This window comes from Mustelus asterias, chromosome 5 (genome assembly GCF_964213995.1).
Source record: "Mustelus asterias chromosome 5, sMusAst1.hap1.1, whole genome shotgun sequence".
Taxonomy (NCBI): domain Eukaryota; kingdom Metazoa; phylum Chordata; class Chondrichthyes; order Carcharhiniformes; family Triakidae; genus Mustelus; species Mustelus asterias.
In genome coordinates, this window is record NC_135805.1 from 6,440,971 (window position 1) to 6,454,530 (window position 13,560).

Here is a 13,560-nt window from a genome sequence, read left to right on the forward strand (position 1 = left end):
CGTTGCCAGGCCTGGATATTGTCCAGGTTCTGCTGCATTTGGACATGGACTGCTTCAGTATCTGAGGAGCCACAAATGGTGCTGTACCATGTGCAGTCATCAGTGAACATCATCACTTATGATGGAAGGAAGGTGATTGATGAAGCAGCTGAAGGTGGTTGGGCCAAGGACACTAGGATGTCCTGGAACTGAGATGAATGACCTTCAAAACCAACTTCCTTTCTGCTAGGTATGATTCCAACCAATGTAGAGTTTTCCCTCTTATTTTCAGAGACTCCAACTTTGCTAGGTCTTCTTGATGCCATACCCGGTCAAATGCTGCCTTGATGTCAAAGCAGTAAATCTCACCTCACTTTTTGAGTTCAGCTCTTTTGTTTATGTTTGAGCGAAGGCTGCAATGATGTCACGAGCTGAATGGTCCTGGCAGAACCCAAATTGAGTGTCAGTAAGCAGGTTATTGCTAAGAAAATTCCACTTGATAGCACTGTTGATTTGATTTAATTTGATTTGATTTATTATGTCACATGTTTTAACATACAGTAAAAAGTATTGTTTCTTGCGCACTATACAGATAAAGCATACAGTTCATAGAGAAGGAAACGGGAGAGTTCAGAATGTAGTGTTACAGTCATAGCTAGAGTGTAGAGATAGATCAACTTAATGCAAGGTAAGTCCATTCAGAAGTCTGACAGCAGCAGGGAAGAAGCTGTTTTTGAGTCAGTTGGTATGTGACCTCAGACTTTTGTATCTTTTTCCCGATGGAAGAAGGTGGAAGAAAGAATGTCCGGGGTGCGTGGGGTCCTAAATTATGCTGGCTGCTTTGCTGAGGCAGTGGGAAGTGTAGACAGAGTGCATGGATGGGAGGCTGGTTTGCGTGATGGATTGGGTTACATTCACATCCTTTTGTACTTCCTTGCGGTCTTGGGCAGAGCAGGAGCCAAACCAAGCTGTGATACAACCAGAAAGAATGCTTTCTATGGTGCATCTGTAAAAGTTGGTGAGAGTCGCAGCTGACATACCAAATTTCCTTAGTCTTCTGAGAAAGTAGAGGTGTTGGTGGGTTTTCTTAACTATAGTGTCGGCATGGGGGGACCAGGACAGGTTGTTGGTGATCTGGACACCTAAAAACTTGAAGCTCTCGATCCTTTCTACTTCATCTCCATTGATGTAGACAGGAGCATGTTCTCCTTTATGCTTCCTGAAATTGATGACAATCTCCTTCATTTTGTTGACATTGAGGCAGAGATTATTGTGCCACACCAGTTCACTAGATTCTCTATCTCATTCCTGTACTCTGTCGCATCATTGCTTGAGACCCGACCCACTACAGTGGTGTCGTCAGCAAACTTGAAAATCGAATTGGAGGGGACTTTGGCCACACAGTCATAGGTGTGTAAGGAGTATAGTAGGGGGCTGAGAACACAGCCTTGTGGGGCACTGGTGTTGAGGATGACTGTGGAGGAGGTGTTGTTGCCTATCCTTACTGATTGTGGTCTGTGAGTTCGGAAGTTCAGGATCCAGTCGCAGAGAGAGGTGCCAAGGCCTGGCCATGGAGTTTGGAGATGAGTTTCGTGGGAATAATGGTGTTGAAGGCTGAGCTGTAGTCAATAAATAGGAGTGTGACATAGGTGTCCTTGTAATCTAGGTGTTCCAGGTTTAGTGCAGGGCCAGGGAGATGGCGTCTGCTGTGGACCTGTTGTGGCGATAGGAAACTCTAGTGGATCCAGGTAGTCCGGGAGACTGGAATTGATTTGTGCCATGATTAGCCTTTCGAAGTACTTCATAATGGTGGATGTCAGAGCCACCGGCTGATAGTCATTAAGGCACGCTGCTTGGTTTTTCTTAGGTACCAGGATGATGGTCATTTTCTTGAAGCAGATAGAGACCTCAGATTGTTGTAAAGAGAGGTTGAAGATGTCTGTGAATAATCCCGCCAGCTGATCTGCACAGGATCTGAGTGCTTGTCCGGGTATCCCATTCGGGCCAGTCACTTTCCGTGGATTGACCTTCGAGAAATTTGCTCTGAGATCTACAATGGTGACCCCAGATACAGTTCATCCAGGGCTTCCAGGGTGTTAGGCATGCTCTTGCTGACCTCTTGCTCAAAGCGGGCGTGGAATGCATTGAGCTCATCAGGGTGGGGTGCATTGGGGCTGGCGATTTTACATGCCTTCATCTTGTAGCCTGTTATGTCTTGCAGTTATGTCTTGCAGTTCTTGTAGCCTGTTATGTCTTGTTGATGACCCCTTCCATCACTTTGCTGATGATTATTGGTAATTTGATGGGGGGAGGGGTAATTAGTTGGGTTTTTTGATTTGATTTATTAGTGTCACATGTATTAGTATACAGTGAAAAGTATTGTCCCTTGCACGTTATACAGACAAACCATACCGTACAATAGAGAAGGAAATGAAATGGTGCCGAATGTAGGCCTGTCACTTCCGGTCTGAAATGCTGGGATATGTTGATTAAGTGCGTGTGGGACATCACGGAAGTTCTGGCGCATTTGCATGTGTGCTGAAAGAGCGTCAATTTTAAACCTCTGATCTAAGGCCAGTTAGATTAAGAGGAAGAGCAAGCAGGGAGTAGTTGTTGAACACAGCAGGACTGGTGGTCTGAAGTGCATTTGTTTCAACGCGAGGAGCATAACAGGTAAGACAGATGAACTTAGATCTTGGATTAGTACTTGGAACTATGATATTGTTGCTATTACAGAGACTGGGTTGAAAGATGGACAAGACTTAGATGCTTCAGGCAGGATAGAGGGGGATGTAAAAGGGTTCAGGAATTAAGGAGAATATCTCAGCTGTACTGAGGGAGGACACCTCGGAAGGTTCAGGCAGTGAGGCAATATGGATAAAGCTCAAGAAACAGAAAGAGTGCAGTCACAATGTTGGGGGTTTAATTACCGGCCTCCCAACAGCCAGCGGGAAATAGAGGAGAATAATGCAGGCAAATTTTGGAAAGATGCAAAACAACAGGGTTGTTGTGGTGGGTGATTTTAACTTTCCCTATATTGACTGGGACTCACTTACTGCTCGGGACAGAATTTATAAGGAGCTTCCAGGAGGGTTTCTTGAAACAGTATGTAAATAGCCCAACTTGGGAAGGAGCCATATTAGACCTGGTATTGGGGAATGAGCTCGGCCAGGTGATCGAAGTTTTAGTAGGAGAGCATTTCGGGAACAGTGATCATAATTCCATAAGTTTTAAAGTGCTTGTAGATAAGGACAAGAGTGGTCTTCATGCAAAGGTATTAAATTGGGGGAAGACTAACTCCAACAACATTAGGCAGGATCTGGAGAGTAGATTGGGGAGGCTATTTGAGGGTAAATCAGCACCGTAAATTGGGCGGCACGCTAGCACAGTGGTTAGCACTGCTGCTTCACAGCGCCAGGGACCCGGGTTCAATTCCCAGCTTGGGTCACTGTCTGTGTGGACTTTGCATGTTCTCCCCGTGTTTGCGTGGGTTTCCTCCCACATTCTGAAAGACGTGCTGGTTAGGTGCATTGACCCGAACAGGCGCCGGACTGTGGCAGTTAGGGGAATTTCACAGTAACTTCATTGCAGTGTTAATGTAAGCCTTACTTGTGACTAATAAATAAACTTTAACTTTAAAAGAGGGCATGAAATATCTTTAGCAATCAGGGTCAAGAAGAATCCCAATGCTTTTTATGCATACATTAGGAGCAAAAGGGTAGCAAAAGAAAGAGTGGGCCCACTCAAGGACAATGGAGGCAAGTTATGCATGGAGCCACAAGAAGTGGTTGAGATCCTCAATGAGCACTTTGTATCAGTATTCACCAAGGAGAAGGATATGACGGATGTTGAGGTCAGGGATGGGTGTGTGAACGCTCTTGAGAATGTCAACATATTGGAGAAAGTGCTGGGTATCTGAAATTGCATTAAGATAGACAAGTCCCCAGGGCTGGATGGGATCTATCCCAGGTTACTGCGGGATGCACGGAGAGAAATAGCTGGGGCTTTAACAGATACCTTCATGTTCGCTTTGATCACAGGCAAGTTTCCAGAGGACTGGAGAATAGCCAAAGTTGTTCCCTTGTTTAAGAAAGGAAGCAAGGAAATTATAGGCCAGTGAGCCTGACATCAGTGATGGGGAAGCCTTTGGAGAAGATACTGAGGGACAGTATATATGCACATTTGGAAGAAAATGGACTAGTTAGTGACAGGCAGCATGGTTTTGGATGGGGGAGATTATGTCTCACCAATTTGATTGAGTTTTTTGAAGAGGTGACAAAGAAAATTGATGAGGGAAGGACTGTGCATGCAGTTTATATGAACTTTAGTAAGGCATTTGACAAGGTCCCACATGGCAGACTGGTACAAAAGCTAAAATCACATGGCATTCAGGGTGGGTTAGCTCGATGGGCTAGCAGAGAACTGGCTTGGTCATGGAAAGAGTTTTAACAACACCAGGTTAAAGTCCAACAGGTTTATTTGGTAGCAACTGCCATTAGCTTTTGGAGCGCTGCTCCTTTGTCAGATGGAGTGGAAATCTGCTCTCAAACAGGGCACAGAGACACAAAATCAAGTTACAGAATACTGATTAGAATGTGAATCTCTACAGCTAACCAGGTCTTAAAGATACAGACAATGTGAGTGGAGGGAGCATTAAGCACAGGTTAAAGAGATGTGTATTGTCTCCAGACAGGACAGCCAGTGAGATTCTGCAAGTCCAGGAGGCAAGCTGTGGGGGTTACTGATAGTGTGACATGAACCCAAGATCCTGGTTTAGGCCGTCCTCATGTGTGCGGAACTTGGCTATCAGTTTCTGCTCAGCGACTCTGCGCTGTTGTGTGTCGTGAAGGCCGCCTTGGAGAATGCTTACCCGAAGATCAGAGGCTGATTGCCCGTGACCGCTGAAGTGCTCCCCCACAGGAAGAGAACAGTCTTGCCTGTTAGGCATAATTACAACTATTTCATTCTCACATGTGTGAATTGTATCCAGATTAAAATTGCCACATTTATCAAAATATCCTGGAATCCTAGAAGCAGGAGTAGACCATTCGGCCTTCCGAGCCTGCTCCGCCATTCATTATGATCATGGCTGTTCATCAAATTTAATATCCTGATTCCCCCATCCCTCCCCCACATCCGTTGGTCCCTTTAGCCCCAAGAACTATATCTAATTTCTTCTTGAAATCAGACAACATTTTGGCCTCAGCTACTTTCTGTGGTAGTGAATTCCACACATTCACCACTCTCTAGGTGATGGAATTTCTCCTCACCTCAGTTCTCAAGGGTTTACTCCTTATCCTCAAACTATGATCCCTAGTTCTGGACCCCCCCACCATCGGGAACATTCTTTCTGAATCTAACCTGTCTAACCCAGTTGGAATTTTTAAAATTCCTATGAGATCCCTCTCACTCTTCTAAGCTCCTGTGAATATAGTCCTAACCGACTTAGTCTCTCCTCATATGACAGACCTGCCATCCCAGGAATCAGTTTGGTAAACCTTCGCTGTATTGCGACTCTAGCAAGGACAATCTTCCTCAGATAAGAACACCAAAACTGCACACAATACTCCAGGTGCAGTCTCACCAATGCCCTGTACAATTGCAGTGAAACAGCCCTATTCTTATACTTAAATCCTTTTGCTATGAAGGCCTAAAATATCATTTGCTTTCTTTACCGCCTGCTGTACCTATGTGCTTACTTTCAGCGATTGATGCACAAGGACCCCAAGGCCTCGCTGAATATCCACCTCTCTCAATTTATACCCATTCAAGTAATGTTCTGTCTTCCTATTCTTGCTACCAAAGTGGATAATATCATTTATGGTTCTGTACATCTAGAAACTTGAAATTCTCGCCCAGCTCTGCTTAATTGCCATTGATGTAGTCTGGGGCATGTTCTCACTGTGTTTCCTGAAGTCAATGACTGTCTTCTTCGTTTTACTGACATTGAGGGGAAGATTATTATCCTCAGACCATTTCACCAGATTCTCTATCTCTTTCCTGTACTGTGTCTCATCATTGTTTGAGGTCATACTCAGTATGGTGGTGTCATTAGCAAACTTGAAAATCCCCATTATACTGCATATGCCCACAAACTCAGCCTGTCCGAATCATGCTGAAGCATCTCTGTATCCTCCTCACTGCTCACCATCCCACCTAACTTCATATCATCTGCAAATTTGTAGATAATACATTTAGTTCTCTCTTCCAAATCATCAATATATAATGTGAAGCGTTGGGACGCTAACACAGATCCCTGCGGAACCCCACTAGCCAGTGCCTGCCAATCAGAAAAATACATATTTATGCCAACTCTTTGCTTCCTACTGCTACCAGCTTTCTATCCATCATGCCTCTGGCCAGTAAACATGGCTCCAGGTTCATAACATTTGAAAAGAAAGCTTTATTTCGCTACAGTACGCATTCTATGCTCACTTTGAGCAAGAGGTCAGCGAGAAGACATCTGCCCTGGAATCCTCGGTTGAGCTGATATCCGAGGTCACCATCGCAGACATCAGATCAGCCTTCTTGAAAGTTAACCTACGGAAAGCAACTGGCCCAGTCCGGGTATCCAGACAAGCACTCAGCTGGCAAGGCTATTCTCAGACATCTTTAACCTCCTTATTCCGATCTGAGGTACCTACCTGCTTCAAGATGATAACCATCACCCCTGTTCTAAAGAAAAGCCAGGCAGCATGCCTTGATGACTACTGCCTGGTGGCTCTGACATCCCTCGGTATGAAGTGCTTCGAAAGATTAGTCATGACATGCATCAACTCCCATCTCCCAGATTGCCTAGGTCCACTCCAGTTCACCTATCGCCTCAACAGGTCCACAGCAGACGCCATCTCCCTGATCCTGCACTCAATCCTGGAACAACTGGATAACAACTCTTTATTGCTCAGCTCACCTTTCAACACCAACAAAACTCATCTCCAAACTCCTTGTCCTTGGGCTCAGCTCTTTCCTTTGCGACTAGCTCCGAGACTTCCTACACCACAGAGTGCAATCAGTAAGGCTAGGTAACAATACCTCCATGATTATCCACAACACTGGTGCCCTGCAAGGCTCTGTCATCCGCCCCTTACTATACTCCTTATACACCTATGACTGTGTGGCCAAATTCCACTCCAACTTAATTTTCAAGTTTGCTAATGACACCACCATACTGTTGTGGGAAAAATCCACTAGTAGTCAGACTTCGAGATTCAGAAAATACGATTTATTAAACGGAGCTCCGTGGAGACAAGGCACATGTCTGTAGCAAACCTTCTCTCACTAGTATGTCGGGAGCGGTTCATTTTTATACCTTTTACACAATAGGTAAACCGGTGATTCGAACATTATCACATCGTTTAAGTGAGTACAAGTAGGTAACATTTTATGAATGGGTACATTTCCTTCATGTCTGTATCTGTCAATGGTCAGTTTCGTCTCATTCAGGTGCTAATTGGTTTCCTCGCATTCATATTTTCCCGCGTTTCCCTAACGTTAATCTAAGCTCTTTGTTTCGGGTTTTCCTTATCTTAAAAGCTGTCTTGACCCTTGGCTTGGCTTCCTGAGGTGTTTGTTTGCTATGAGTCACTGTCTGTGATTTGGAAATGGCTTGTCTGTTAGGTTTTGACTTAAAGTGATTTCTGAACAGCAGGAGCCTGTGTCTGCTTTTTTGGCTTCTTTCCCAGTTAACCCTTTATGTGCCAGGCAGCCATTTTAAAGTGTGCTTTCTTGTATTGCCATTTTAAAGTGTGCTCCCTTGTATTTTTCCCCTTACAATACTAAGTATGACCTCAAACAATGATGAGACAAAGTACAGGAAAGAGATAGAGAATCTGGTGAAATGGCCTGAGGATAATAATCTTTCCCTCAATGTTAGTAAAACGAAGAAGATAGTCATTGACTTCAGGAAACACTGGAGAACATGCCCCAGTCTATATCAATGGCAATTAAGCGGAGATGGGCGAGAGTTTCAAGTTTCTAGGTGTTCAGAACACCATCAATCTGTCCTGGTCGCTCCATGCCGACGCTATTGTTAAGAAAGCTCACCAACCCCTCTACCTTCTCAGGCGACTATGGAAATTCGGCATGTCCACTATGACTCTCACCAATGTTTACAGATGCACCATAGAAAGTATCCTTTCTGGATATTTCACAGCTTGGTATGGCTCCTGCTCTGACCAAGACCGCAGGAAACTACAGAGGGCTGTGAACGTAGTCCAGTCCATCATGCAAACCAGCCTCCCATCCATTGATTCCGTTTGCACTTCTCGCTGCCTCGGAAAAGCAGCCAGCATAATCAAGGACCCTGCGCATCCAGGGATACTCTCTTCTACCTTCTTCCGTCGGGAAAATGATACAAAAATCTGAAAACACATACCAACCAGCTCAAGAGCAGTTTCTCCCCTGCTACCATCAGACCTTTGAATATTAATATCATATATTAAGTTGACCTTTCTCTGCACCCTAGCTTTAACTGCAACACTATTCTGCATCCTATCCTTTCCTTTTCCGCTATGCACTCTCTTCCAAAAATGCCAGTCATTGAAGACTCAAGATCAGGTTAATTCCCCAGAAAGATAAACCTTAATAAATGTAGCCCAAAACAATGCTGAAACAAGTTATGCACATCCACTTAAAACAAACAAAACACAGATTCTCATAGCTCTTAAATTTCAAGCAGTTATGTCTCAGCATTCTCTTGCAGCTATAGCTTTCTAAAGAGACAGAGCAGTACAAGCACAACTTGTAAAAAATAAAAACAAAATCTAAACTATAGTTACAATTTCCACATTTAACTGGTCATTGAGTTCCCATAAATCCACAATTAAACCTGATATAAATTAACATTAGCCGGTAGGTTGGCTAAGGCTACTGGGGAGAATTTAAACTAGATAGGTTGGGGGGAGGGGAGCTAGAAGAGTTGACTAGGATCAAGGAACTAATTGATGGGGGGGAGGATGCAGGGGTAAGGGGAATTACAAAATTAATGGTAGAGGAGAGGGTGCAAGTGAATGAAGGCGGTAATTTAGATAAGGGAGTAGAGGGAGAGGGTGTTCGCGACTCATCAAAGCGGGTCCAGATAAAAGCTGGAATCAGGACACTTTGCCTGAATGCACGAAGCATTCGGAACAAGGTAAATGAGTTGATGGTGCAAATCAGCACAAGTGGGTACGATCTGGCGGCCATTACAGAAACGTGGCTGAAAGGTGACCAGGACTGGGAGATGAATATCCAGGGGTATCAGGCGTTTAGGGAGAATAGACAGGAAGGAAAAGGTGGTGGGGTCGCGCTATTAATAAGAGATAATATCAGGGTAGTACTGAGGGATGACATAGGCTCTGAGGAACAAAACGTGGAATCATTATGGGTAGAGATGAGGAATAGTAGAGGGAGAAAGACACTAGTAGGTGTGGTATATAGGCCCCCGAATAATAATGTTGAGGTAGGGAGGGCTGTAAACAAGCAGATAAGGGATGCGTGTAAAAACGGAACGGCAATAATCATGGGGGACTTCAACATGCACATTGACTGGCAGACTTAAGTCGGTAAGGGTGGAATGGAGGAAGAGTTCTTAGAATGCTGTCGGGATAGTTTCCTTGAACAGCATGTTACGGAACCGACGAGGGAACGAGCTATTTTGGATCTGGTATTGTGTAACGAGGTAGGTAGAATTAAGGATCTTATTGTGAAGGACCCTCTTGGGTCTAGTGACCACAATATGGTCGAATTTCTGATTCAGATGGAAGAGGAGAAAGTTTGGTCCCAAACCAGTGTCCTCTGTTTGAACAGAGGGAAATATGATAGGATGAGGGATGAATTGGCTAAGGTAGACTGGGAAAGCAGGCTGGCAGGTAGGATAGCTGAGGAACAGTGGAGGATTTTTAAGGAGATCCTTTTCAGTTCTCAGCAAAAATATATTCCAGCAAAAAACAAGGATTGTAAGAAAAGGGAGAACCAGCCGTGGATAACGAAGGAAATAAAGGAGAGTATTAAAATAAAAACAGCTGCGTACAGAGTGGCCAAAAATAGTGGAGAAACAAGTGATTGGGAAAAATTTAAGAAACAACAAAGAGAGACTAAGAAAGCGATAAAGAAAGGAAGGATAGACTATGAAGCTAGGCTAGCAATTAATATAAAAAATGATAGTAAAAGTTTTTATAAATATATAAAAAGGAATAGAGTGGCTAGAGTGAATGTTGGACCCTTGGAGGACGAGAGGGGGGAGTTAATAGTGGGAAATGAGGATATGGCTGAGTCTTTAAATAAGTTTTTTGTGTCGGTCTTCACGGTGGAGGACACAAATAGTTTGCCAAATATTAACGATAGAGGGTTGGCAGCAGGAGAAATACTTAATACGATTAATGTTACCAGAGAGGCAGTGCTGGGTAGACTAATGGGACTGAAGGTGGACAAGTCCCCGGGTCCGGATGGAATGCATCCCAGGGTATTGAAAGAAATGTCAGAGGTAATAGTGGATGCGTTAGTGATTATTTATCAAAACTCGTTGCATTCTGGGGTAGTGCCGGTTGATTGGAAAACGGCTAATGTTACGCCGCTGTTTAAAAAAGGAAGGAGACAAAAGGCGGGTAACTATAGGCCGGTCAGCTTAACGTCTGTAGTAGGGAAAATGCTGGAATCCATTATTAAAGAGGAGATAGCAGGGCATCTGGATAGAAATGGTTCGATCAATCAGACGCAGCATGGATTCATGAGGGGAAAGTCGTGCTTGACGAACATGTTGGATTTTTATGAAGATGTGACGAGGGCGGTTGATGGAGGAGAACCGGTGGATGCGGTGTTTTTGGATTTCCAAAAGGCGTTTGATAAGGTGCCCCATAAAAGGCTGCTGAAGAAGATTAGGGCACACGGAGTTGGGGGTAGTGTGTTAAAGTGGATTGGGGACTGGCTATCCGACAGGAAGCAAAGAGTCGGAATAAATGGGTGTTTTTCCGTTTGGAGGAAGGTAACTAGTGGCGTGCCGCAGGGATCGGTACTCGGGCCGCAACTGTTTACCATTTATATAGATGATCTGGAGGAGGGGACGGAGTGTAGGGTAACGAAGTTTGCAGACGACACAAAGATAAGTGGAAAAGTGAATCGTGTGGAGGACGGAGAAGATCTGCAGAGAGATTTGGACAGGCTGAGTGAGTGGGCGAGGATATGGCAAATGGAGTATAACGTTGAGAAATGCGAGGTTATACACTTTGGAGGAAATAATAACAAATGGGATTACTATCTCAATGGAAACAAATTAAAACATGCTACCGTGCAAAGGGACCTGGGGGTCCTTGTGCATGAGACGCAAAAGCCCAGTCTGCAGGTACAACAGGTGATCAAGAAGGCAAATGGGATGTTGGCCTATATTGCGAGGGGGATAGAATATAAAAGCAGGGATGTCTTGATGCACCTGTACAGGGCATTGGTGAGGCCGCAGCTGGAATACTGTGTGCCGTATTGGTCCCCTTATATGAGGAAGGATATATTCGCATTGGAGGGAGTGCAGAGAAGGTTCACCAGGTTGATACCGGAGATGAGGGGTTTGGATTATGAGGAGAGGCTGAGGAGATTGGGTTTGTACTCGTTGGAGTTTAGAAGGATGAGGGGGGATCTTATGGAGACTTATAAGATAATGCGGGGGCTGGATAGGGTGGAGGCGGAGAGATTCTTTCCACTTAGTAAGGAAGTTAAAACTAGAGGACACAGCCTCAAAATAAAGGGGGGTCGGTTTAAGACAGAGTTGAGGAGGAACTTCTTCTCCCAGAGGGTGGTGAATCTCTGGAATTCTCTGCCCACTGAGGTGGTGGAGGCTACCTCGCTGAATATGTTTAAAGCGCGGATGGATGGATTCCTGATCGGTAAGGGAATTAAGGGTTATGGGGATCAGGCGGGTAAGTGGTACTGATCCACGTCAGATCAGCCATGATCTTATTGAATGGCGGGGCAGGCTCGAGGGGCTAGATGGCCTACTCCTGCTCCTATTTCTTATGTTCTTATGTTCTTATGATCATATTGAGTGGTGGAGCAGGCTTGAGGGGCTGAATTGCCTACTCCTGTTCCGAGTTCTTATCATAGAAATCATAGAAACCCTACAGTACAGAAAGAGGCCATTCGGCCCATCGAGTCTGCACCGACCACAGGCCCTACCCCCATATCCCTACATATTTTACCCACTAATCCCTCTAATTTACGCATCCCAGGACACTAAGGGGCAATTTTAGCATGGCCAATCAACCTAACCCGCACATCTTTGGACTGTGGGAGGAAACCGGAGCACCCGGAGGAAACCCACGCAGACACGAGGAGAATGTGCAAACTCCACACAGACAGTGACCCAAGCCAGGAATCGAACCCAGGTCCCTGGAGCTGTGAAGCAGCAGTGCTAACCCCTGTGCTACCGTGCCGCCCCTTATGTATATATGTATACATGTTCTTATGTATATGACACACAGTTGAGGTTGGAAAGGTTTTCATCATTAATATTTTGTTCTTGACAGTTCCAACCTTTTGATGATTTCTTCGCAAAAGGAGGTACGAAATCAATTGTGTTCTTTTACCAAGAAGCTGAACCACCTGGAGTAGGTAAATGTTATTAATATGTTGTTAATAAAACATGATTAATCTGGATGTATATTCTCTTTAATATGCACACAATCTTAAATATAACCTCCAATTAGCTGTACTATTTATAATAAAATGATCAAATTTTATTCAATTCTGTTTTGCACATGATGGGATTTTAATGAATGACTTTCCAGTGGCAATTCACTCCCGTAAAGCCATGGCCATCAAATGCACCACAATGAAAGCAAACAATTGGGGAAATGCACAGTGTAAATTCTATGGGTGGGAGCTTGAGCAAGATTGCTTGTGGGGGCTCAAGATCTGGCGAAATCTGGAAATTGCCAATCTTGCTGGCAAGATCGCAATCTCCGATTTCTGTCACTCCTTGCTGGCGACAAAATCAGCTTCATGCCTGTCATTGGTGAGAACCCGATTTACATTTATTTAACTAAATTGTAATCGAATTAAAGACCCTCCTCGCCAGATTTTCCCCTCATTCAATTTTTGTATTTCACCGATATGGTGTCCCATCGGCGAGGTTTACAACAGGCTCACCCAGGGATGAACCTGTCGTGGAGATCCCCATGGGGGTGCAAAGTCACTATGTACCGGGAGCTGGCCTTTGAGGGAGCCTTATGTGCAGGGACTCATCTATTTGTGGTGCTGGGGAGAGCAGACACTGCAAGCAATAGTGATACCAGTGATGATCGTTGGGGGAAAGGAAAGGCAATGCCGGTGATGATGGGTTGCTGGAAGGGGGGATACCTGCAATGATGGGGGTACTGGGGGGAATGCCAGTGATCATGGTGGGAGTCTCGGGGATGGGGGCCGATGCCAACGATGATTAATTCCTGGCTCTAAAAGTTCCAACCCCGCCACAGTGATGTGCAAACCACATCCACTTTATTTTGGCAGATAAAGTGACAAGATCCAGAGGGAAAACTGACCAAGGGAGCTGAAGTGTTCCACATCAGTTATCTCACCAGAACTGACACCCTGCCAAATTCTTGTAAGATTCCGTCT

The 13,560-nt window shown here is 44.7% G+C and overlaps 1 protein-coding gene across 1 annotated transcript in view; it reads left to right on the plus strand.

Annotated features, from left to right (window-relative positions):
• The window catches only part of LOC144493944 (dynein axonemal heavy chain 8-like), a 1,661,706-nt gene that overhangs the window by 7,281 nt on the left and 1,640,865 nt on the right, over positions 1-13,560 (plus strand). The window contains exon 3 of the mRNA XM_078213521.1: positions 12,471-12,555. Within this exon, the coding sequence (XP_078069647.1) occupies positions 12,471-12,555 (85 nt within the window). The remainder of the gene's footprint in view (positions 1-12,470; positions 12,556-13,560) is intronic.